This window comes from Tinamus guttatus, unplaced genomic scaffold, assembly GCF_059628265.1.
Source record: "Tinamus guttatus ecotype Peru unplaced genomic scaffold, ASM5962826v1 Tinamus_guttatus_pri_ptg000455l, whole genome shotgun sequence".
NCBI classification, from domain to species: domain Eukaryota; kingdom Metazoa; phylum Chordata; class Aves; order Tinamiformes; family Tinamidae; genus Tinamus; species Tinamus guttatus.
In genome coordinates this window covers 462,141-488,441 of record NW_028288989.1, presented here as the reverse complement: position 1 = coordinate 488,441, position 26,301 = coordinate 462,141, and the positions used below count along the sequence as shown (strand labels likewise).

Here is a 26,301-nt window from a genome sequence, read left to right as displayed (position 1 = left end):
GGAGCGGCGCCATTCGAGGCCGGCGCGGCCGTTGGCGCGGGGGGTTCCCGCCCTCCGTCCCGCGGCGCTGTTGGCGGCCATGGCCGCGGGGCTCGGGTGGCTGCTGCGGGGGCGCCGGCGGCAGCCCGGCGGCGGTAAGGAGCGGGGCGGGAGCGGCCCGGGGCATCTCCGAGGCTAGACTGCCGTGCGTGGTTAATATCCTAGTGATCCAGGTGATCATGAGGGGAGTAATGTCGAGTTTATTTCAGCAAACTTCACTTTCCATCTAATGTATTTAAGAAATTCTCAGTCTTCCCAGTAAGAGTTCTCTTTATCTTTACAAAGATGCAGTGCTCAAGCAGGTGTTTTTTTTTTTCCTAAAGCCAATCTCTCAGGGGGAAAAAAAAGAGAAAAAAAAAATTGCCTGGACTGTTGCTTCAGTGTTGTGTGATTGAGCTGTTTCGCAAGCACTTTGGTAGTTGCCCGATACTAGTACTATTATCTTGCTGTTTTGTAGTTGCCTTTGGGCTGCAGAAATGGAAAAGCTCAGTCTCCCTGCAAGCAGAAATGCCCCCTTGCGACTTTGTGCCTGAAAAATACCAAGTAAGTCCTACACGCTGCACTGGACTGAAGTAAAGACTGCCTGGAGAGACCTGAGCGATGGGCTCGTTTGCTGTAAATCCGTTACAATTTAAGCAGTCTGCTTGTTTAAGAAGAACAGTGAGGTTGCAACCATGAAATATACCAATAGATTAACCTATGTAGCATTAAGGATAAGTTGTTGATTTGAAAGACTTTAAGGAAATGAGGACTGAACAACAGAAGGGCAGAATAAGGGCAGTCTTGCCGAAAGCTGAATTTCAGACACCTGTAGAGATTTGTGAGTGCTAAAATGTGTTGAAGTCTTTCTGTGAGCAACCATTACAGACCACATGTGTGAGCCATGAATTTTGAGTCTGAATATTCGGAGTGTCAACGCATACTGACTTGTTTATTCCACCCAGTCCTACACATACGACCACATGCTGAAGATCCGTGAACGAAATCTCTCTCCTACCCTGTTAATGGTTTACAAGAAGCCGCTGTTGCTGCATCAAGGCCACATGCAGTGGCTGTTTGATTATGAAGGACGAAGATACCTTGATCTCTTTGCTGGAATTGCTACCGTCAATGTTGGTCATTGTCACCCGTAAGTGTCCTGCTGCTTGATGTGCCCCATCAAGTGCAGAAAGACATGCTCGTAGTAGTTTTATCCTGTGTTAATTTTTAGCCGTGTGAATCCCAAACCAGAATTTATCTCACTAGGATTTCAGGTATCACTCAAAATCGGGTTAGTTCCAACTATAGGATGAAGAACAAATTAAATCATTCTATTTATTTGTTCATTTATCTGGCAAGTAGAGCAATGTCTGAGTTTGAAGTGCTAGTAAGGGAAGTTTGTTTGTGTGTACGTGCTTGTTGGAATAAGCCACTGTCTTGCGGTACATGCAGGAAGGTAACTGCGGCTGCCCAGAAACAGCTTGCCCGCCTCTGGCATACCTCTAATATCTACATGCACCCCCCAATCCAGGAGTACGCGGAGAAGCTAACTTCACTGCTCCCAGATCCGCTTAAGGTAGGTGCTCCCGACACGGTGGTGGGGTGTTTATTAGATCAGAATACTTATGTAGAGCAGTACTAGCTGGGAAGAGAAAACCTGCGTGGGGACCATGGACTGTCAAAGGGAAAAACTTCATGACCCTCAGACATTTTCTTTCATCCTAGAGGTACACTAGCATAAAATCTCAAGCTCTTGTTCTGTTTAGATATCTGCTTTCCCTTCTGTTGCCCTGTGAAGAGATTCTGCTACTACCTGTGCAAAGGTAGTTTCTGTTCAATGAGTCATACTCATTTTTACCCAAACATTTTCCTTTTTCTTTAAGTCACTGTTTCATCTTAGCTACAGGGTGGAAAGGCTGAAGAGTCTAATTCTGGAAGCTTTTTCTGCACTGCCCATGTGGGCCATGTGTGCCCATCATCGTAATCCTAACCCTCATTTGCACATACATGATGTTAACAGTAGGTTTATTGCCATGAAGTCACTTTGCAGCAGTGATGGGTTATTGCTTATAGTGTTGCTAAGGCTACATGGTCACATCCTAAATAAGGAGGGGGTTGTTGCTGGTTTTACTGATTATAAGCCTTTCTCTTTAGGTGGTTTTTCTGACCAACAGCGGGTCAGAAGCGAATGATCTGGCAATGTTCCTGGCAAGGTTACATACTCGTAGCTTCGACATCATCTGTTTCAGGTAAGGGTGATGCGTCTTTAGGAAACTCCCTGTGTGTGATCACTCTCTATATGTGCGAGACATGAAACAATGTGGAACTCAGTCTGCTGAGGACACATTCAGATTAATTTCTCACACAAAGAAGATATCAGTTTGGGAGTTGAAGTTTTGATACAGTGAGCACGGGATGGCTAAAAGACAACCTGTGATTTATGCTTTCATTATTTAAAAAATCGATCTAATCCTTGTGTTACCTGCTTTCACTGATCCCACCTTGCAGTGCTGCCCTTTTTGGGGATACAAAGGTTCAGTTAGAACAGATGAGCAGTGACCCAGAGTAGGGAACTGATCTGGCTGAAAACTGACCCAGTGAAAGGACTGGGTCCTTTTTTGTTCTTGTTTGTTTTGCTGGCTTGTTATCCTGATGGATCCCTCGTGTGGTTTGCTGCACAGCTGCACAGAAAGCTGTTCTGCTGTAATTACAGAAGTGCTGGATGGGGGAGGACTATGTAATCATCAGTATAAGCAATTCTTCTCTTACTGTGTGTCCAAGGTCTCAGATATTAGAGTAAAAGCACCTATTAAAATATATTAGCTTTTAGGGAAAATGGCAGTTTTCCTGCCATTCTGTTCGGCAAAAAAAAAAAAAAAAAAAAAAGGTGAATCCACCTAATTTGTGAATTATGTTCCCCTTGGTGAATTTCTGATTTGTGTATAAAAACTAGCATTAATCCACTAGGCAATGTAATGATTGGCAGCATCTGCTTGAGAGAGAAGTTCCCAAGGTGCAAGGAACAGAGACGCTTATCCCCAGGGGCTCAGGTGCTGCAGCAGAGCTGCAGTAGAGGCTATACAAAGCCTGTCCAAATTGCAGCTGATCCCAGTCTGTTTCTTCTCCCTATGGGAACAGGAGGTTTAACATTTATTGGTTTAACATTTGCCATTGCAGCAAATGTTGCAGATGGGTAGCAGCAAATATTCCACAATCAGAGCAAAAACTGGCAGTAGTAATCTAATCTTTGAGAGCAGTGGCAAACACTTTCCTCCGTGATGTTTAGCTTGGAGGCATGCCCTGTCAGCACTGATATTGCTACAGGTTCCTCTCAGACATGCGTGCTGATCCTGTGCTTTGTGTTTGCAGAGGAGCGTACCACGGAGGCAGCCCCTACACGCTGGGAGTGACATCTGTTGGTTACTATAAGCATGGCTTTGCCAGTGGCTTTGGCTGCATAACAGTGAGATGTTTTCCTTTTTATTTTTTTTAATAATCTGTGTACCTAACAGTTTGTTTGAGCATTTCAGCCTTTAGCAAGTGCTTCATTAGCTGAACTGCAGTGTTTCTGCTGGGTAAGCAAAGCGAGAGTTGGGAGTCCCCTTTCACTCCTTGTTAGTTAGATAGCTGTAATTGCTGACTAACTGACTTGAGAGTAAAGCAAAGGAAGTCATCAACTGAGTGACCGCTGCTAGAATGGTCAAACAGGGATTTTTTGCTTCCTCTCCAGAAAAAAAAAAAAAAAAACCTCTGTGTCTACCTCCCATCAGAGTTCTTATCTTTGGGCACACCTGGCGTTATTTCAGATATTGTTTGACTGTAGCAGACTGTTTTAGCTTTCTTCCTTGGAGTCATCTTTAGGTATGATCAACATTTCTCTTAGACAGTGTCATCAAATCTGTAGCTATTTCTTTTATGCTTGACAGACAATGTTGCCAGATGTTTTTCGTGGTCCATGGGGAGGCAGCCACTGCAGAGATTCTCCAGTGCAAACTATTCGAAAATGCAGCTGTTCTGAAGGTTGGTCAATGACAAGAAGTATTTGTTTTTGAGTTTAGGAGGTAGTATGGAGCTGTGGTTTCCATATGCCCCAGGACATATTTATTTAACTTTTCAGGAAAGATAAGGATTCATGTATAGGACCCCTGGTCCTATTGCTCCAATAGGTTTGGATTTGCACACAGCTGAATAAAATATTGCAGCAAGCCTCAGGTAATGTTCCATAGGCAGCACAATGTGAAAGCTTCTCTGCTGCTGCCCTATAAAGAGCAGTTAAAATACGTTACAATATTTACAATACTCTTTTCACTGTTTCAGCAAGTACTCTAGTATTTTACCTCACATGCAGAACAAAAGGTTTTCTTAATTTTAGCCCTTTCCAGTGAATGAGAGGATGAGCTGTACTAATAACTGCCTTCTTTGTTACAGTATGGACTGATGGGCTGCTGCATTCTCCAGTCTTACTAACCTGACAGTTTGCTGTGTCTTATTCTGATATTTATTAACCCATGAGAAACTAATCACTTGCTTTTTTTTCTGAGGTAGATGATAATTCACAAACATTTTCTTTAATCTAGAATTTACTGACCTGTGTGATGGGTAGCATCTTACTGTGCAGCAGCTTTGCCTTGCTGTTTTGGAACTGGTGCTCCTTGCAGTGTAAATGGTTTAGGAGATTTATTCAAAATTTATTTATTCCTTGATCTGGAATATTAAAAACATGCCAGAAGTGTTTTACCATCAAAGATATTTCCTGAGAAACAGAAAGCTCAGTCTGAAATTCTATTTCTATTAGGAAGACTATAGATTAGATGTGGAATGTCATGTTTTGAAACTACTCTTGTGTCATTTTAAGTCAACTCTCTCTAAACTGTCTTCCATATAAACAGGTGTGTGTCATGCAAAGGACCAGTATATTGAACAGTTCCAAGAAACTCTGAATACCTGTGTGCCAAAAACAATAGCTGGATTTATCGTTGAACCAATTCAAGTAGGTGGTTTGCCACTTTTGAATTTTGATAGCACAAGTTAAATATTATTCTTTAGCAACATCCTAATTTCATCCTAACTGCTTCCAGTCCTAAACATATTAAGTATTTCAAATATTTTTTGGGTGCGCACTATTAGAATTTGAACTTTTGCTACAGACCCCAATAGAGCAGGATTTTGTTCATTAAGTTACATTAAACAGAATCATTTTTAAATGCAGTCTTTTTTCCGTATTTAAATAGGAAGGATGACACATGAAACCAAAATAAAGTATATATTACTGTTTATATTCTAGTAGTTACTTTCTAGTTTAATTATGCTTTTATTATTTCTGTAAATTTTATCTCAGTCCCCTTCCAGTTCTTCCCAGCAACGTTCTCCACTATGTTTTTAGCAACTCACCAGCAAGCTGTGGCCCCAGGATTCATTCCTCTTCATGCTTCACTGCAGTTTCAGAACAGCTATTTATTTAATTCTTAAATAGCATGAAAGTGTGGAGAATATATACCAATATATACCATAAATGCAAAAATATAATCTTAAAACCGTGCCCTTAGAGAAAAGTGAAGTCGTTACTCTGTCATTTTTGTTGTCTTCCAAACTTTTACATACTTCATTCTTTGAAGCCATCGCAGTGCATGTGTGGAGTGGAATTTGTGATTTGAAAGACAAGTGGCATGGTGGGCAGAAAAGGAGGAAACTGTTCTAAAAAAAGCTACCGAAGGGACCCGAGTTGGGAGTTGGTTGGTTAACTTCATTATCAAACACTTTCTAGGTTTCTCAGTGTGAAGGTTTTCAAGGTACTGTTTTTGGCAGTTTATCTTTAATCCAATCTGTTCATAGTGATTCACTTTACAGTGTGGCATCACAAACGTTTGTACGACGCAGTTGACATTAGAGGAGGCTTCCCTGTGGGCTGGGAACAAGAGAGTGAGCAGGAAATGTTTGAAGTCACTACTGCAAAGCCAGGAACTTAGGAGACAGCACAAGCCTTGCTCTTACCCGAGGGCTGTTGGTATTTGCTGTAGGATACTCACCCAGTGAATCCCCTGTTTCTTCCTCTGTTCACGAACACTTTTGTCTTTTGCTTTGGCAGGGTGTTAATGGAACTGTTCAGTACCCAAAAGGTTTCTTGAAGGAAGCTTTTCAGCTAGTACGGGAAAGAGGAGGCCTCTGTATTTCAGATGAAGTGAGTTTGTTGCTTTGTTTTTGTTTACTAAAGCCCTAGAACATGAGATACCTTTGGAAGTCCTTTTAAAGAATCCAAGACTGGAAGATAATCCAAATGAGTCACTCTGCAGCCAGTGTTACCTTTCAGTGCCTGACGAGTTTACACAGTGCGTCTCTCCTAGCATCACTGCCCCTGTGCTGAGCTTAGACACTGAGGTAGCAGCTGCCTTTCCTTGACTTTTGGGAGTAGCACATTTGCACCGATGTGCAGCTCATAAACATCGAGATTGCCACAGTAGCACTTAGGCTCGTGACATATTTACTCTGTCTGTACGCAGTGGTTTGTGCTAAGTCTGAATGCAGAGCTATTGTTCATGTAGAAGGGTTGGCAGGTAGAGCCCCCTTCCCCTTCGCCCCTGCTCCTTTGTACCAGGCTTGACAGTTGGTGAGATGTCTGCTCTGTCACATGGAAGAAAAAAACAGAAGAATGAAGACCAAATTACAAATCTTTGTGTATTAGAGCTGCAGCTCATGCACATCAGTAACAGCAGAGAGACGAGAGAAATCATATTTCAAAATGTGAGAAGATAACAGGGACATTCCTGGGTGTTTCTCTTGAAAGGTGCAGACAGGATTTGGACGGACAGGCAGCCATTTCTGGGGATTTCAAACCCATGATGTACTCCCTGACATTGTTACGATGGCAAAAGGAATTGGGAATGGTTTCCCAATGGCAGCAGTTGTTACAACAAAAGGTACGAGCGTTCAGTTCTGCTGAGGGGGAAGATAAAGCAGATGCAAAGTACACCGTGTAGCAGTTTATTACTTGTTCCAACAGCTCAGCTTCGTTAGTGTTCCTGGTCTCAAACTGTCTGTTGAGATAAATGAATCAGATTCCCATGGCACTTGATTGATTAATGCTGTGTTACAGCAGCATAAAGTTTGATTTAAAGGGGGCTGGTTGTGTAACTGAAGCAGAGAAGATCTTGTGACACTTTGGCAGAGCTGGCAGCAGACCCTGGGAATTCTGCATAATTCAGTTTTTTCTCAGTAACGCGCTGTGTTGGCCACAGCTCGATTCATGTGAATGATTCACTGAATCTTGTATGGAAGAAGGAAATTTGTACATGCTGGTTTAAAGGACAACTGACTAGATCTGTTAGAAGTGTAACATTTCAAAACTCTTTAGCAACTGCTAGGCTTTATAGTATGGGGAATATGGTAATAATATTCTCAGACTTGCTGCACGACAAATTGAAATCTTCCTTTCTCTTTATCTTCAGGAGAATCAGAGTGGAACACAGCATTATTTTAGAAGTTAAAGCAGCTAAATATTGTTATAAGGCCCTTGCAAGGGAAGGAATGAAAATGTTTTTCTTTTTCTTTCAGAGATTGCAAATGCCTTGGCTCAGAACCTTCACTTTAATACGTTTGGAGGAAACCCTGTGGCTTGCGTAGTAGGAGCTGCAGTTCTTGATGTAGGGAGAATGTTATGATGTCTGTACACTAGGCTTTTTCTAATAACAAAAGATGAAAAATGCTTACATTAGTTTTTTATTATAAATTTATATGGGCAATTTTATAAATAACTATAGAATATCTATGAAAGTATTATTTTTATGTGGTCAGTGTACCCTGGGGGTAGGAAACAGTAATTGCTGATTTGTTCCATTGTAAAATTTTCATCCCAGTAGCAAGAATGGTTATCCTCTGTGATTACATTACCCGAATCATCTTTCCCTTTTTATTCCTGTAATGTTCTTAAATTTGTTAATAAAAATGTAGGAAAGTGCTTTGAAAAAGTAGCACCCATAAATGACTTCTTTCGTAGGATGATGCAAATCCCCAGTTAAGCCATATTTATTCTCTGAAACATATATGTAAATTATTTTAATTCCACAGTTTCAGCCTTCTGCACAAGAAGACTTAATAATCAGATGGTTAAAGATACACAAGTACTGAATTTCTTGTGAAACAGAAAAATTCTCATGAAAAAGACACAGAAAAAATGCATTATTTTATATTTTTTGCACTATTATCTGATACAAAATTATTAAGTAAGTGGGCAGTAGGTTGCTATTTAATTTGTAATGGTCACACACAGACCAGGTTTCCCTGACTCTGAAGCTTCACTGTAGCAGATGGTCCGTTTATGCACAGGTTATTTTCCTGGCTGATTTTTCTCACAGCTGTTTCATAAAATGTAGACTGTTGAAAATACTTGTAATTTGGTGTTTCAAAATGCTTTAATTTGTAAGAAAGTCAAAACCACTATTTTTTTGAGGTAGGAGGCTCTGAAATAACTTTTGAGTTATTAGAATGGAGTTATTATAAAAGGACACAACAGGATGAAAATATTAACTTGTCAGTTGTAATCTGATGGTCTTAGTGGCATAGAAAGAAGTAAGGATGCTAGTACCACAGCATAGTCTGCAAGAGGAAGGGGGATGAACATGATGTACCTGAAGCAGCTCAAGCTTTCCCAGCAGTGTTGTTGTTTTACATCATTTTAATCAGGCTATTGAAGAAGATGGGCTACAACAAAACAGTGAGGAGGTGGGAACATACATGCTTCTAGAGCTTGCTAAACTCCGGGAGAAGTTCGAAATTGTTGGAGATGTCCGTGGCAAGGGACTTATGATTGGGGTAGAAATGGTCACAAATAAGGTTGGTGATTTACTTTACTCCTTTTAATTTACTGGGCCCCTGAAAGTTTTATTTCAGCTGAAACAAAATGATTGTGGTAGCAGTAGAACTTTTTTTATTAAAGACAGAGTAAGAGACCATATTCTGGCTAAAAATTAGCTAGAACATTCAAACAACTTAAATATTTCACACATTCTGAATAGGCAGAAGGTTGTGTACTTGACTTGTGTAAGCTCAGCCTTAAAAAACACATAAATTTTGCAGCTGATGTTCCCAGCAGAGTGGGGGTGGAGACAGTAATGGAGACAGTAAAATACACACCTTTTTAATAAACTAATTTAGGGTTTTTGAATGAAATTTAATGTTCACTTTTCACAGGGCAGCTGCCACCCTCTTCCAAATGAAGAATTTGGTCAGATCTGGGAGGACTGTAAGGACATGGGAATACTGCTTGGCAGAGGAGGGCTCTATCGTCAGGTACAGGGCTTCTGGTTTGCATCCTACTTCACTTGGGACTTAATTAACTTTATTTTAGTAAGTAAACTGGAAAATGTGTGTAGTGCAAAGAACTCTGCCTCCTTTTCTTATGTTATGAATCAGGCAGGAGGTGTTTGTCTTTTCTCACAAATACACTGAACTAGCTCAAAGCTAATTCCCATTTTAGAGGGATAATTCCCCCAAGAAAAGCAAAGCAAGGTACTTTAGCACATGATGTGCTAGAGGAAAACAGTACTATTCAGGTTTGTTAGCTCTTGGCCGCTTTAAAGGTTCCCACTTGACTTGATGGCAAGAGAAACAAGTTTTTTCTTGTCAGTGCTTCCAGTCAGGACAGCTGGTAGCCCAGCAGGTAGGCTGGTAATAGATAGGCTCTTACTAGTAAATTCAGCAGTGCAGCACAGCAGCATGAAGAAAGGGCCATGAGTAATTCATCCTGAGATACTCCACACTGTATCAGGGCAGTGCAGCAGGAGTTTCCTTATGCTTCAGTTAATAACAGGGCTGCTGTAAGGACAACAGCTCAATTAAGCCCTGAGACGTACTGTGGAAGGAGTAGAGACTAACTGAGAAAGGAGACTGTGTACAAGGGTCTGCCACAGCTCCTGGAGCAGAACACGGGTTTCAGACTGTAGCTTAGAGCATAGCAAAACCCTGTTCTGTCTCCTAAGAACGTTCTTGCATGTTCTTGTCTGTTAAATCTAGTTGGTGGTGTGGGTAGGTAAGCCCATTCTGTACTTGTTGCAGATAGTCCTGGAATAGGATGATAGGGAAACGTGGATGTTTAATATTCTTAGGGAGGTGAAATAGTTTTGGAAGCTACAGACCAAATCTGGATTTAAGAATTTAAATTCTTGCTCTGCTAAACTGTATGTATTTCATTCTTCATTAGCATGCACTCAGACTGTATTACCCTCCTGTAGGTCAGTTTTTAACAACTGTTTCATAACGCATTCTGCAAGAATTAAAGACTATAAACTGACAGCAAATTAGTTGACAGCAAGTTAGCACAATGCAAGAGTTGCCACTCTTCATAGAGACTCCTTTCTCAGAACTGCCCCTCTCAGCCCTTTCTTGCTACAAATCCATCTGAGGATTTATACGAGCTCTGTCTGGAATAGCAGACCTGGGCACACGTCATCTACTCGTCAGGTCTCTCATGGAGGCAGTTACTCTGTCACAAAAATAAAGTAGACAGTTTGATGTAATAAAAGTCAAAAATTGCCCCATTTCTGAGTGCATTAATCAGAGGCAGTTTTCCTGTTCATTGTTTCTCTCATTTTTGGTTAGATGCTTTTTTTGGCAGAAGGTGAGTGCTGACCTAAACGAGTTGCTAGAAACTATATTCTGTCCTTGCATGTCTAAATACTTTTTTGCCCCCCTCCCTCCCCTCTCTCTTCTCAGACATTTAGAATTAAACCTCCCATGTGCATTACTAAAAAGGACGCAGACTTTGCTGTGGAAGTATTTCGGACTGCATTAGAGAAACACGTGGAAAGAGCGGCTGCAAAATAAGACTGGATTTGGTGCCTTGCACAGGAGATACTCCCTGACCCCCTCCTCTCTGCCATCCATCTCTGCATTAATTCTGTAATTCAGCTACAATAGACAAGGAAAAAGACACACACACAGGCTGCAGCTGGAGAACTTGCTCAGCACAATAAGACCTTTCTTGTGCATCATATTTATGCATATTAAAAGAATAATCTGTTTGTAAACATACCGTTCAAGTTCTGCAGCAGTGTTTGTATTAGTGACATACCTTTTCTAGGGTTCCAGTTAAAAAGACCCCCAGATTACACTAACCTGGGGTCAGAGTAAGTGGAAGATGTTGCCTATTCATTTTGCATCTATAAAACATCAACATTTTTAGAAAGAGTAACAGATAAATTAAAACTGTCCTTAGATAATGAACTTTCTTTGGACTAGCATAGAGTAAGTAGCTTTAACAGCAGCATTTCCAGTTGTCTATACTAAAAGTGCAAACATTTGTAAAACAAATTATATATATATATATATGTGTGTGTGTGTGTGTATGTGTATGTATACCCACTATACCCACTAATTGAAGTCAAGAGGTAATACTGCAGGGAAACTCCCCCCTTTGCCCCATGATGTGGGGCTTAATTTATATAACAGTAATTCAGTCTTGGGCTGTGAGCCACCCTGAGCAGAAAATAACTGGAGATTTTGAACAAAGTTAAAATTGCTTCCCCTCTCTTGGTAGGATACACAAGGCTCTTGTAATTAGAGCAAGAAAAGTCTATCTGCCCAACTGTGTAGCTGCTTTGGGGATTTACTTAGTAGAGCCATTTAAGAAGGGCTTGAAGAATGATAAGGTGTTTCTTGGTAATCAGTCATATTTGTTTGAAAAAAAAAATTATTCCTTCAGCCACCAAGAAAAAAAAAAGAACCAAACAACAACAAAAACCCCCACATTAACTGCAGCTTTGTCATTTTAGTTTGATTATAGTTGTAAAACTTGAATAATTTCTTAGCCCTATAAAGTCACCATGCTACCCTTGCAGAGGTGTTTCTGTCATTTTATTTAATGAGCTGAAACTGAAGAGGAATTTCTTTAAAAGAACAAGTTGCTTCTAGAAAGTTTTACTCTAGACACTTTCTAACCAAGTACCACAGCCCTTGTCCTAGCTGGGTGCTGCTTTCTAACCACACTGATGATTGGTTTTGAAACCGTTTTGTAATTGAAAAACAAGCTGTTTTTAACCCCACTCCACTTTCAAGGCGTTTGCAGCATTTATGATCAAGTAGGCTATATATCTAACAGAGCTACAGTTCTAATTGTTTTTGTTCTTCATTCAACATTAGAAGGAAAACAATCAACTGTAGCTTCTATTATTTTTTTTCTCTGCAGTTGGTGTCTGTAGACCTAGAAATGCTCTTTATAAATGCAGAGCACCTTGAACATAGTTACATGGAATTGCAGCTATCATCTATTTATTTCTCCTTCACTTGGACCACAAACACTCTTCACATTTTTTTTCCAACTCACTGCAGGTGCTTGAATGAAATCAGTGGAGAGTGTCAAAAATATCCAACATTATCATCCTGCTCCTACTTTCTCAAATTACTAATTGGAAAGGTCATGCGTGCATGGATAACAGAAAAAAAAGGCTTTTTTTTCTGTTTCTTTATAGATGAGCAAATCAGCACACAGTTCCCTCTAACTTAAAATCAACTTGCTACGCTCAACAGGACCTGAGCTGCTTAAAAGAAAAAAAAGGTGTTAAGCGTAAGTGTGATAATAATTTATTTCCTTGGACTGGCTTCATCCATGGACTTCATCCATGCAAGTTTCCATAGGTATGCAGTAAAGTTACCTATTTCCTGCCACAACTTGAGAGCTGCTGGCAGGGTAGATGACACTCAGTCACTGAAGAAAGGCTGGGGCAAACAACCGAAAGCAGGAGTTGCTGCACAAAATAACATTCCTTTATCCCCAAAAACAAGAAGTTGCCTTTTCCATTCACCTCAAAATACAGGAAATCTTCACCTTTCAGGCCTGAGAGTTTTCATGGATGATTTTGAAGACTGTCACTGTAACAAAGTTCTATCTGTTTTTACGTTTCTCTTTTTTGTTTTTGGTGTGTACAGCTCCATTTACAGCTGGTGCTTGCATTGCTTTTGCGTGGCCTGTAGCTTTCAGGTGTTCAAACAGTTTATTCCGAGATGGAAACACAGAGTTGCAGGTTACACAGTGGATGGGAACTTCACTCTATAGAAGGGAAACAAACCAGTATTGCTTCACATTACTGCAAGTTGAAACACAGGAAGTTCCACCTCCATGTGAGGAAGAACTTCTTTACTGTTGCGGTGACAGAGCACTGGAACAGGCTGCCCAGAGAGACTGTGGAGTCTCCTTCTCTGGAGATCTTCAAAACCCACCTGGATGCCACCCCGTGCCACGTGCTCTAGGTGTGACCATTCTGTGATTCTGTGTAGGACTAAGGGTCAAGTAGAGCCAAGAACAGAGAGAGAGGCCTTACAAATAGAAGCCTTTTAAGATGAAGAATACTTCAGATCTTAACTGCCTAAAGAGGACTATATATGCATACTTCTTTGGACTGTAAGATGTATTGAACTAAGTAGGTCTTAGTTGGAGGATCTTAAGGTTTTGCTCATTCTGGGAAGTGGAAGTATGAATAGTGGTAAAGATCCAATGCTACTGCCTGTCACCTCCTTGATGACAACAGCTCTGTCTTTATATGTGTGTATAATTTAATCGGGTTGAGCTGCTGTGGTGAGACTAGGACTGTTTGTCTAGGACTGTGTTTCAGTATTGAGAGAGATGCTACTTTTCCCTGAAAAACATACAAGCTGCTGCTCCAGGCTTCTAACTTCTAATGTAAGCTCAGGAATAGAAAGTACCTGTTTAAAAATATTAGCAAGTAAGCCAAAAACATCAGACAGAATTTGTGGGCAGGTGATCAAACCAACAACTTTGTTATTAATTTTATACTGTTTACAAATTGGTGATTTTTAAATAACTTGACATACCATTGTTGGGTGCTCTGATGATGCCTTAGCAGATTTTTTTGCATCCTTGGTTTTCTTCCCTTTAGGCTTAGTACTGCTGATAGACAAAAATAAATCAAGATCAGTGTAGCTTAGGAACATTCAATTTAATTCAACATTTAGTGCCTTTGATCATTTTCAATCAAGTGTCTACTACTTCCCCCTCCCCTCCTTCACACAACCAGTCACAAGTGCTTCCAGTAAAAACATCAATTCCACTGGGACTTGTCGATCTCAAGATTTAGCTGGATGATGAATTAGCTACTGATATTCCAAAGCCATTTTCAACTTAGGCTGCTTTTTTAGTGTTACATTTAACTCTTAATGATTTATTGAAGTAGCCTCCAATTCACATCGCTGAGAATATTCAGACTGTGTGACAATATCAAACAGGGCATGGAATCACATAGTCACTGCCGCATTACAAATCAGTGTTGATTAAATTACCTTTTCACTTCATTTTTTGCTTCATTCACTTGGCTGACGTCTTCTGTAGCACTCGTTTCCTCTGACGCAGAACATTTCTGGCCATCAGTTACCAGCTCGCCTGCTGAGCTACTGTCCTTGTCTGCACTGGGAGCCTCCCTCTGTTCAACTGGTTCCTCATCAGCACTTTGATCAAAAGAGTCCTCGTAAGTCTGTCAGAGAGGAATGTAGTTAACTACTCTAACATAATCAGTAATCACATTTCTAACAGTCATTTTTGTCATCCAGGAGAGGGTGGGGGAAAAACAAACACAAAGCAATCAATTTTCTAATTTTATTCTATGCTTTCAGTGACACTTCAGCTATCTTAGTTTGAAAGGAAGGCCATCTGCAATGAATCAGTGTAGAGACACCCTTAACATATAGCCTCTAGAACTCAGGGAGAGGAGAATTAGAGCAGCTTTTGGTTATACACTGGATTCATACTGTTTTGGCTATCATTTCACATTACAGATTACAGATTAATGGTTTTGCAACTGCCACACGTTAAGTGTTCCATCTAGTTTTCTGTGCCACACATCTGCATTAGGATACTGAGCCAAATTAGCTCACTGTGCTATACATTCCCTCCTTCCCCCACAACATTTAAAAAAGCACCAGTAACCTTTCCCATTGACTGGATGACAGGATCCCACCTACACAATGAGGATTAACCTCAGGACAGTAAGCCAAAGAGTCAAGTCCTGAAATGTGTGAAGCAAAACAGCTCAGCTCCTAGAAGCATGATAACAAGATGGACATAACACTATGGTCATGCAACTGTAGCTCCTCTAGTATTTCTGGCAGAATTAAAACTGACTGGCAAAATTTGGCTAAGCTACCAATATCCATAAAAGTGAAAACCACCAGCGTTTACATGTGCTCAGCAGAAGCTTGGTAGGGGATGGCAGTTTCCAGAAGAGGCTCTCCACACTAAGAACATTCCAGCTCATGATAATGCGACATGCAACCCATGCTCTGGGCTGCAGAAGACCTTGTAACAGAACCAATGGCAGGTAGAGAAGTCCCCCATACACATCCTACACTGCAAATCAAGGCCTGCTGATTCCAAATTGAGGGCCAAGGGGGACAGGAAGCTGATGGGCTGGATGGAAACAAGAAAAGAGGATCTCACCTCCAATTATGTAAACCCAAGAAGAAGCTTGTATAAACATCTCTGGAAGTGTCTCGAGGGCAAGAAATAATGATGGTAGAACAGAAAGCAGAGAAAGGGAATGCAAACAGGAGACTAGATGGAGTAGAGGTTGGGAAAAAGGTATGCAACCTTCTTGGTAAAGGTTGAACAACGCAAGACCTGCTATAGGCAGCTCCCTAGGACAAAGTAGGACCAAGGCAGTAAGTAGAGAAGAGGATTCAAATACATCAAGTTTAAGGGAGGGGGACAGCCGAGTTTGCCCACTGTGATAATCCTGCCACTCAAACCTGAACAACTCCTAATTCTCGAGTCTCAGCCTGCTGCTTTCAGCACAGAGCTGTCACATCACAGAAAAACACAGGACCCAGAGCACCACAGACTGGCATCGCTGCTGTCTACAATTCAAGGGATAGGGTAGAATGGATGCATTGCTTCCAACTATGCAGTATGAACAGGATACCCTTTAAGTTAGTATCATAATTTATCGTCTGTAATGCCCTAAGTTAAGCAATACAAAAACAGAAAATTGAAAAACAAACAGTTAAGCTGCTAAGCACCGAGACCACTGACTGACTTTCTGATCAGTTCTTTTTATTCTCCCTACCCCTATGTTTCTAACTGGTCTCTTTTTCCTGTACATAAGCTTTTTGGGGTCAGCACCATGTTTGTTCTGTTTATACAGATCCTAGTACAATGAGGTTTATGATTATTACATAATATCATGACAATAATAAATATAAAAAACTATCACTCAAGAATGAACTAAAAATATCTAAACATTTTCCAGAAGTTCTGTATAATTTCAAATTCTCTGTTTTTCAGGACAAAAAAAAAAAAAGGTTAAGTAAGGAGACAACAAAACCAGGTTGCAAAGTTCCCTGAATTTTGTTTTCTCCAACTCCATACCGTCATTGTTTTCTGTTTCTTCTTCTGCTTCTTAGAGAGTCTGTGAAGATAAGAATTTAAAATTAGCTTTCAAGAAAAGAATCAAAACAGAAGTATAGTTTTAAAAAAGGTACCAAGTTATATTTTTGCAAAATATTTTAAACATGAAATTGGGGAGAGATAGCCACAACTAAAATGATTTGCTTTCTTCAGTTCTACTTCTAATTTTTGAAGCAAGTTTCATTGGCTGAAAAATAACAACCACTACTTCCCCTTAGCATATATTTTAAAACGAAAGCAAACAAACAAATAAAAAATTTTTACTAAATCGTTATTAACTTGTTACTAATAAACTTATGAGTAGATTCAAATGCTGTAGAATATTAAAGAAAGCATTTCATTGGAACACTGGATACAAAGAAAAATTTTAAATTGCCTAATAGTATGAGTTCGAACACAACTATACATCCAACTAGAAGTCCTCACTGAGAAGTTCCAAAACTTATTAAGTGATTGAGCATAATAATGTTACATAAGCTAAAATAATTTAAAATACTTCTGTTTGGGTGTCTCTTCCATTTCTTCCTCCTCTTTGGTCTTTATTTCATTGGCATCATCCAAAGATACAGAAAATTCTTCCTCCTCCTCTTCTAGTTGCTGCCGTAACAGAGCTACCATTTCTCGATGCTTCTTTGATTTTTCATGATTCTTCATGCTGAGAAGACCAGCAGATAGTTACTGCAACTAGCTTTAGGCAAATACAGTTATATTTATATATAAAGTTAATAATAATCCCATTATACATCACTACAAACAGGAAAAATTACGCCCTGACAGTGATCACATTACTTCTAGGCACTGACTATTAAGTGAAGGATCTTTAACAGGTTTTCCAAGGAAACAAAAACAAAAACAACAAAAAATAGAGTTAAGAGACTTACGCTTTCTCAGTTTTTAACAATTTGTCACACGCAGGGCAGTAAAGATCATCAACACATTCTGCTTCCTCAGCCTCATCACTCAACTTGTCTGTAAAGACAGGAATTGAAAATTGCTGATAAAACTTTCCAAGTCAGCTGCTTGTAAAGCCACAGCCGATAGTCACAATATGGATACTTGACTTCTTCAGTATTACTGACATGTAGACAAATCCAGATTATCTCACCAAATCACAATCAGCATAAATTTCCAGTTCTATCTTGATGTCTTCTTATGCCCAATGGAAGACATCAAGAGCCAGACTCACCGGGCCCATCCCCAATGAAAGCAGTAGACCTGAACTACAGTGGAAGTTTTGAGTCTAGATCTTGAGTCTTTAGGTGTAGCAAACTCTTGCCATTATTCACAACAGGTCTCACACATACCTTCTATTCCTTCTTTTATCTCCTGTTCTAAGTCATCATCATCCTCTGATCCATCTCCAAATTCCTTTTCATATTGTGCTTCCATCTCCTGCAATTCTCTCTCCAGATCTGCCATAGTTATCCAGCTCTGCTCTTTATATTGCTCCGCAAGCCTTTAATTAGAATAATAACTTCTACATTTGTGCTTATGAGATAGGAATTAAAAATATATATATTATTTAAGAAGACTTGTTCATTTCAAGTATTTTAGAAGGAAATCCTTGAACCTTTTATGATAGAACTTGTAGGGCCTGGAAATCTGAGGAATTAAATTCCGACATCAGGAGGCACATCTACACTGCAAGTGAAAAGACATTAACATAGCTAGACCCTTCTTGAATTTCAGGCACGAAATGCTAGGCAGTGTGGTACAAATATCAAGCTGATAGCAAGAAAACAGCTCAATCTTAAAAGCAGGAGAGCCTCATTTAGCTATTGCGAGATCAAAAACAGTGCAGCAACACAAAACACACAAGCACATCACTTCTCAGCTCTCAGATTTGGGAATGTACCAGCTGTTTCCACACACAGTGTGACCCAAATTACCCCTACATTGTGCTGCTGAATTTTGGTTCCAGCTGACTGCCATTAGGAAGCCTTTTGCCAATAAATGCATACCTCTCTGCTTCATGCCCCTCAGTAAAGTATATTAAAAGCAAAATGAAGTAAAAGTGCATCTGCAAAACAAATAAAAACATTTAAACTCCTTCCTACCATTTTCACACAAAAAGCTCCCCCGGTTTGAACACCAAATTGTACCTGCACTGCGAGGTTGCCATTCGCCTCCTCCTGCTTAAAATTTTGTGAAAAACAAAAGCACAAAAGCATGCATGTGGCCAAATGAAAGGGTCCCTACTGCCAAATTACAAGAAAAAGCAAAAACATGTTCATTTTTTCTACTTCACTTTTTAGAAGGTATGACTACAAGGACATTTAGGCTCATCTAATTCAAGATTGTTAGTGTTCTTTTTTCTATAACATCCTTTTTTTCTTCTTCTTCTTCTTTAAAGCAACAAGGTCCTCTCTCAAATTTTAGCTTCCCAGATAAGTAAAAGCACACTGAACTCTGTGCTACTGCAAACAGTTACCTGTGACACACAGTTAACTCTCCTGGTTATCTTTGCTATCTCTAGACATCAGCACAATGCAGATAAGTCAGAGGCTTTTAAAACTGAGTGTAAGACCAAATTAAAACAATTTTCAAGATGATTAAAAGAGCAAATGCAGCTGCTATTAGAATCTAACCCAGTGTAGAATCCTCATGGATCATTCTCCAAGTTTAAAATAGATTTGTTCCCCATATACATACTTGGCTTGTTTGAGTTTCTGCTGCCTCCGAAATTCCTCCGCTTTCCTAGCTTTTTCTGCATTTTGCTCTTCTACAAGTTTTCTGTGAGCCTGTACTCTTTTATCCCTTTTACGAATAAAGGCAACTAGTTGACGGACAAGTTCACTCCTCTCCTTCCTCGCTTTCTCTCTTGTTTTCTTGTTTTCTTTTTCCATAGCTCGTTTCTCCCAGCGGTTTGATGCTTGCCGTGTGTCATACTCCTCTTTCCAAGCAAAGCTCTTCCGAGTACAGAAACTCTGCCAATATGCATAGAAAGGGTGGACTACCTGTTGGGGTTAAATAAATAAATAAATAAATAAAGGGCAGCTTTAAAACAGTCATTTTATTGGAAGTGTGGGAATATACACCAAATCAATTGGGATTTTCATAGTAGTTCATCTCCTACACAGGCTACCCTGTTTCCCAAAGTACCAATCAATTATTAGAGGTTTCTCTAAATCTTCCTCATCTTTAAACTGATAAACCATGGCAAGTCTACAACCTTTTCCACTCAATTGTTCCTCAATTTCTGGATTGGCACTCAGTTTCTGGACTGAACTGCACTACAGTAGTGAGCAGCTTCTTAATGTTGCTCTACCTCTTCCTGTCAAACTGAAGAGCACTCAGAATCAGATATTCCATCCACAGGGATGCATACACTACAGAACAACCATTATAGCAAGTTAAACCAAGGTCATCTATACTTTTTCAACACTGGCCAAGAACAAAGGGCAACCAAACAAAAAGTATATAGTCCTATTACTTCCCGGTTTATCCGTTCTGCTACCAGAGCAGGAGAGAAAAGTTGTTTTACTGCCCTTGAGAGAAAAAGAAATATTAAAGAAAAATCTAACTCCTAAGTTACTGGCATTTACAATATTCTTGAACCATGGTTTAACTATGAATTACGCATTTCTTATGGAAGACATGCTTGCTTTTGTTTTGTTAGAAGATTATGAGAGTGCCCATTAAAATGATGCCCTCCAACTCTCACCGATCTCTCAATGAATGTTTTTTCCCCCCAATTCTTCCTTTTGCTCATGAATAAACATTGGATTAATAAAATGGCATAGTGACTGTGTTCTGTTTTTTCTCTACTCCTTTCCAAGTAACAATCAACACACTCTATTTTGCATATATAGGAAACAAAATACCTAAACTCCCTTTTCTTACATTATTTTCCCCATTAAGCTGCATTTTCAGTGCTTATCCTTCCCTGCACTACCACTTGTATTTCAAAAGATAACAGATCATAAATCCAGATATTTAACCTGAGAGTTTGCATTTCACTTTAATCTCTCTTCTCCCCCTTACGCCACTGGGTATCTGGGCTCATATGGACTACAACGACCAAAATTCAGCTACATGTGGGTCCCCAGTAATCTAACTGATGACAGCCTCTCTTTCTACTAGCTCAGATTTTTGCTCCAGAAAGAGATGTCTTCTCCCCAAAAGAGCACATGGCCACCAGCTGATGACAGTGATCTTCCCCTTCTTTCATCACTCTGAGCTGTGAGACTTTCCTCCTGCTCAGTGACTGCCTGAGCATGTCTGTCACCTTTATGCACGACAGTAAACCAGCTCCTGCTGGACTGCCAGATGGATTTTGCTTTCCTTATTACAGCTGGCTTTTGCTTTGCTTATTACTTATAGTTGCTGATTGCTATTGTTTCAGCACCTAATTGACTCATATGTTCCTCTCATGAGATCTTGATAAGTCACAAAGATTTACAAATACTTTTACTGTTTGACTGGCACTGATTAGGTCACCTCTCAAACCAATGAATAAACTCAGTAGATTGAGCTAGGGAACATTTACATTACAGCTTTTCAGGCCTCTAGATAACTTTTGCAGTTTCCTTCCCAAACTTTTCTATTTCCCCACAACACTCACTCCAACGAGAGGAGTGGACAATGAAGTGCTGGAATCTCTGTAGATGCCTGCGGAGAATCTGCTGATTCTAAATCTGCTGGAATCAAGGCAGATGTCAAATCACGTTGGTTCTAAAATTTCAGATATTTTTGTAGTTATTAGCTGACAGAATAAAAGCTATTTCTTGTCTATAATCACACCAGTTCTGTAGCGTCTACACAAGCACTTTCCAAGCATGTTTCAAGCTCACTCCATTAAAAACAGTTTTTAACAATTTCAGAGACACTAAATGGTTTTCTTCCTGGGAAAGACTTTGTTATGCCATCCTATAAAACCTGAAACCCAAAGAACCTTTCTGACATTCGTTCTAACTTTTTTTCTAACCTTGTTTCAAACTCCAGCCAAGTTTCACACCATAGAAGTTTCTCACATTAAATTACGCATCAGTTAGAGTCTATAAACAATTAGTCATATGAAACACTACTGAAAGTGCCACGGAGAAGTAGCAGACTAAGAGAAATATTTAAAAGTACTGGTACTATTCAGTCATTCATTGGCATATTCACATTCAGCATAGAAATATTGGTAATTTAAAAGATAACATTGGTAGAATACAACAAGCAGTGGGTAAATGAGAGAGAAAATTCAGGTCTGTACCATTCGTAAGGAAAGGATGTGATACTCTGAAAATTAAATCTAACTGCAGAATAACGTAGATGACAGAAACTTCTTAGCTGGAGCTCCTATTCTAGGTCAATCGCCATGCCTCCCATGTTCCACAGTCCGCCGTATGTTGTGAATGCATTTTAGTTTTCTTAAAGAAGTCAAGGCACTGTTCATACAGCTAAAACCACTATATTTTAATTTCCCTTTCTGTATGTTACATTAGAGCAGTGGCAAACTGTTCTCATTGACTAGGCAAGAGAACATCTGTTCTTGTGTTTCTTAGGCTTTGAATAGCACTTAAGTTTCATTGGTGTAATTGATGGTTAGGCCTGTGAAATGCAGGGTTTTGACAACTCATCACTAAAAACCTGGCTACTAATGCAGTCCGACAGGAAATAACAATTTTGATTCATCCAAATATTATGAATCATAATTTACACATTTCTTTTATAATAGCAATAATCTACGATGGTAGAAAATAGGGTAGATATAGGTGGGTTTGTATTCAACTAAAGTCAGCGGGAGCCTTTCCTTTGAGTTCAATGCAAGGCAAAGCAATGATTCAACTCTTCTTACCTTATCATAGTCACTTTGAGAATTTCCAAACACAGGGAATTCTTCGGCATCTTCCTGGCTCATATATTCCATCTCTTCTTTTGCAATCTTTTCAAAAACTTGCCGATAGACTGAAAAGAATCCCTGAAATAAAAAATAATCCATGACTCATTCTGTATGGTTCATTAAGTGCACAATGCTCAGGTACTGAAGTAGATTTTAGACAAACACTATGATTTGTTGCAGCAACTCTAAAACCAATAACCCTGGTACGGGCCTTATAAGTGATAATGAAACACTTTCTGTTTAACAAAGTTCCCATTCTCTCCTATTCCCCTAATTTCTATTTCCTTTATCTATTGTCTCTCTGTCTCACATCAAGCACCTATATTCAATTCAAAAGATTTTTTTAATTGTTTTTATTTATTTATTTATTTGCAGCATGCTGAGAATGTCAATGTATTTCTTGCTGCATGAGACCAAGTTCAGAAGAAAGGCCAAATATAAAGCACACTATCAAGTATCCTACTACTATCTTTTATTCTAAATTATAGTTACTAACTTGTTACTCTATAATAACAGAAGGCGATGGGAATACTGTCACATACAGTTATTTGTGATCGCCCAGTGCTTTATAACTTAAGACCAGCATCTTAAAATCCAAGAGGAAGTTAGTTTGCAGCAAGTGTACCTCCACTCCCATCACTTGTATTATGTTGTTTTTCTTTGGCTTGAGACATGGTAGCTTTTTTTAAAGATATTACTGAAAAGCATTGGGATTCTTCACTATATAAAAATATACAGACATGCTCTGTAATTGTACAGTATAGTTTGAAACCACAGCCAGGTAGTTGTTAGGCAATAAGCAGAAATTATAACTTGATTAAATATCCAGCACAGGTTTTGTCTTAGCAAGGCATTACTATTTTGTTAAACATTTCTATGAATAGCTTTTCAACATTAAGTGAATGTTGATATTTTTGTAAGATTTAAACTGATGCATTAAAGATGTTCATTACCTTTTCATCATCTCCGAATCCAGAGTAGCAGCTAACAGTGAAATAGCGCAGCAGATCTAAACTATCATCCTGATAGTCACCATCAACTCCTCCTTTCAGCAGAGCTTCTCTATGATTATCATACCTACAAAAAAATCAGTTTGAGAGATGTAAGCGACACAGAACATTCCCAATACAAAACAAGAGATATCTAAATAGTACCCATATTACATCCGTGTATTTCTTAGCCCAGTGCATGGAATTTGCCTGCCAAGTACAACATCTTCAGAGATGTTAAAACAAGAAAAGGTGCACCAAAAAAAAAAAAAAAAACTAAACAGATCACAATTGAATAAGATGTTTCAATAAGGTTTCAAAAACCAGTGTGACATTATCCAAACCATCCAATACTTGTGCAAAATCTAAAATGTGAATTAGCATTCAAAAAGTGGAAAATAGCACTTTGCTTCAAAGGAAGAAAAAGTTAGTATCGGCATTCTCAGTTGCATAATCTGGTACATCATTTCAGCATATTTGAAAGACAAGTTGCACAGAGCATTTAAAGTGACATAATCTCTTAAAAACAAACATGTATGTACATTTCAAATTAGAATTGTTACAAAAACACGACAGGATATTTGTTACAGAAACATGTGGCAGAATACATATTATTAAGGAATTTTATCTGCAGCGGTAGATAGCAGCACATTCAACACCTGTATTTTTACACAGCAGCGCTGCCTTTTTTTCCCCTAAGGGCAGTTCCCTAACAGTATCTGGGACTTGAATTGCAGTAATACCACACAAGTGGAGGGATACTTGTGCCAGCACAAAAACTACCTCCCACTGTGAAAGGAGCAACCCAAGGCCAACACTGTCATGCCACTCAGCCACCCAACATCACAAAAGAAGGCAGGGGTCTGTAGCTATGTCTCCCACACCCTCCAGGTCTCTCCTCCTTTGAGTTTCTGAGGCAGACAGCACATGCTGCATGGCTCTCAGCTACTTAAAGTTCGGGGCAAAGCATCAGGAACACTGGCCAGACCTGCACAGAGGCTCTACCAAACCACATCTCAGGTGAGCTGCAAAACAGACCTGGTGAGGACAGAATTAGGAATATGAGGCTATCTTTACCAGTCCACTACAAGATCAGTATTACTTACCAAGCTCTTTCCTGGGGGTCACTGAGAACATCATACGCTGCTTGGATTAACTTGAACTGTTCTGCTGCTTCTTCAGCATTCTCTAGATTTTTATCTGCAAGAGGAATTATTAAATTATGAAAAACTAAAAGCATAGGGCCAGCACCACTTACGAGCATTTAAGAAAACAGTCAGAAACACTAAGCCAGCCGCACAGCTCACGGTGTCACTGGATACAGTAAGATATCAGCAGACAACAGCTGACACAGCCCTCTCCCAAACGCTTCCCAACGCCCAGCTTACTGGGCAGGCCTGTTTTGGCAGAGCAGGAGCACAAGGAAAGAACCCAAAGGACACAAATCAAAACCAAGCTTCCAGACTTGAAAATTGCTTTCGCTCCGCAGTCAAAAGTGAGTTTCCCTCCCTCAAAGTAACTCTGTACAAGGCAGCGAGAGGACGATGAGATACAATCTCCCCCGAGACCCTTCAGGGCCACGCCAGGAAGCGGCCCCGAGGCCAACGAGGGGCAAACGCGGCACAGAGCGGCCACCTGGGCCCTGCCGACACTCGCGGGCTCGCTCGGGGCTCCCCGCCACGCCAAGGCCCCGGCACTCTCGCCCGGCTAGAAGCCGGCGGGGCGAAGGGGAGGCCGCGGCCGGGCGCAGGCCGGACCCGGGGCCGTACCTGGGTGCCAACGCAGCGCCAGGCGCCGGTACGCCCGCTTGAGCTCCTCGTCGGCGGCGTCGCGCTTCACGCCCAGCACCTCGTAGTGGCACCTCATGGCGGCGGGGCCGCGGCGCGGAGCCGGTCGCGGCGGCACCGCGTGCGGGGAGCGCCCGGCGCCGGCGCAGCGGGGCCGGCGGCCGGAGGAGGAGCCGCCCCCGGCCGCGCAGCCATAAGGAGCCCGAGCCGCCGCCTCCCCCTGCCGGGCGGGGCTAGGAGAGCGCGGGGCGGCGCCGCGGGGAGCGCGGCCCGGCGGCCAAGCGGCGGCGGGGGACCGGGGCGAAGCGCGGTGGCTCCGCCATCGGGACCGTTGAGGGGAGCGAGGCTCTCGCGAGAGCCGTTAGGACCGTTGAGGGGGGCCGTTGGAGAGGCGTGGGGGCCCCGCGGGAGCCGTTAGAACCGTTGCGGGGCGGGGAGGGTTGAAAGGGCTGCTGCTGGGGCGGAAGGTTGCGCGCACTAGGAGGGGACTCCCTGTCCGGCCCGCGCGGGACAAAATGGCCGTTACCGAGTTCCGTGAACGTGGGAAGGGGGCAGGGAGGCAGCAGTGCCGCGGGGCGGGCCTGCAAAGACCCGCTCGCACCTTCACCTTCACCCTTTTAGTAGCAGCCCCGCTCCCATCTGCTCCCCTCAAGAAACAAGGGGCTGCTGCCTCCTGTCAGTAATGCTGAATTTTGCTTTTGTGGATATTTAATTTAATCAAATCAAATACATGGAACTGTCTCCACAGCTGCTCAGGAGTGTAGAGATACTAGTGCAGCTCAAACAGCTCAGCGCTGTTTATGCCTTAAAACCTTCATTCTTCAGAATGTATTGGCCAAGTTACCTTTGCTTTGGCCTCGGCCCAGCTCAAGCCGAGGAAAGGCCTGTTGTCCCTCCCTGTGAGAGAAGCACGGGGAAGCGCTGGGGAGAGCCTGCTGCTGATGGCTCTGCAGTACCCTCTACGCTACTCAACTCTGCTGCATTCAGACACATCTAAGTATGTGTAAAACCAAGCCTCTTCGTAATTCCCTGTTATGCAGTATTAAAAATTTACTTGTTGGTCTTAGATGGAAAAAAACCACTATATAGTCTCATTCTACTTTGAAAAGCAAATCTCCAACTACATAAATATAGAAACTTGAATAAAGAGGATCCTTTGCTGTTCCAAGTTTTTTTTTTCTTTTTTTAATCTGCACATCTAAGTCCTTCAAAGAATGGATTGCTGTTATACACAATCAGCGCCTTGTACCAACAATGCTTAAACAACAGAGGCCA

General features: G+C 40.9%; 2 protein-coding genes and 1 long non-coding RNA gene across 3 annotated transcripts in view; 2 read left to right on the top strand and 1 right to left on the bottom strand.

Moving 5' to 3' along the window:
- LOC148593136 (uncharacterized) overlaps nucleotides 1–26,301 on the top strand; it is a 396,995-nt gene that overhangs the window by 330,077 nt on the left and 40,617 nt on the right. The gene's annotated exons all lie outside the window — the stretch shown is intronic.
- Nucleotides 56–10,943, top strand: AGXT2 (alanine--glyoxylate aminotransferase 2). The gene is made up of 14 exons (XM_088532103.1): nucleotides 56–134; nucleotides 497–582; nucleotides 984–1,168; nucleotides 1,471–1,594; nucleotides 2,173–2,267; nucleotides 3,388–3,481; nucleotides 3,945–4,038; nucleotides 4,908–5,008; nucleotides 6,104–6,196; nucleotides 6,800–6,932; nucleotides 7,567–7,655; nucleotides 8,695–8,844; nucleotides 9,202–9,300; nucleotides 10,723–10,943. The coding sequence occupies exons 1-14, from the start codon at nucleotides 80–82 to the stop codon at nucleotides 10,831–10,833; spliced, it is 1,509 nt and encodes a 502-aa protein (XP_088388229.1). The 5' UTR covers nucleotides 56–79; the 3' UTR covers nucleotides 10,834–10,943.
- Nucleotides 12,821–25,196, bottom strand: DNAJC21 (DnaJ heat shock protein family (Hsp40) member C21). The gene is made up of 12 exons (XM_088532107.1): nucleotides 25,009–25,196; nucleotides 24,346–24,439; nucleotides 23,204–23,327; nucleotides 22,206–22,328; nucleotides 19,073–19,377; nucleotides 17,725–17,876; nucleotides 17,302–17,389; nucleotides 16,917–17,075; nucleotides 16,382–16,421; nucleotides 14,302–14,492; nucleotides 13,837–13,912; nucleotides 12,821–13,054 (listed from the first exon to the last, which is right to left on the bottom strand). Exons 1-12 carry the CDS (start codon nucleotides 25,103–25,105, stop codon nucleotides 12,890–12,892), a joined length of 1,614 nt encoding a protein of 537 aa, XP_088388233.1. The 5' UTR covers nucleotides 25,106–25,196; the 3' UTR covers nucleotides 12,821–12,889.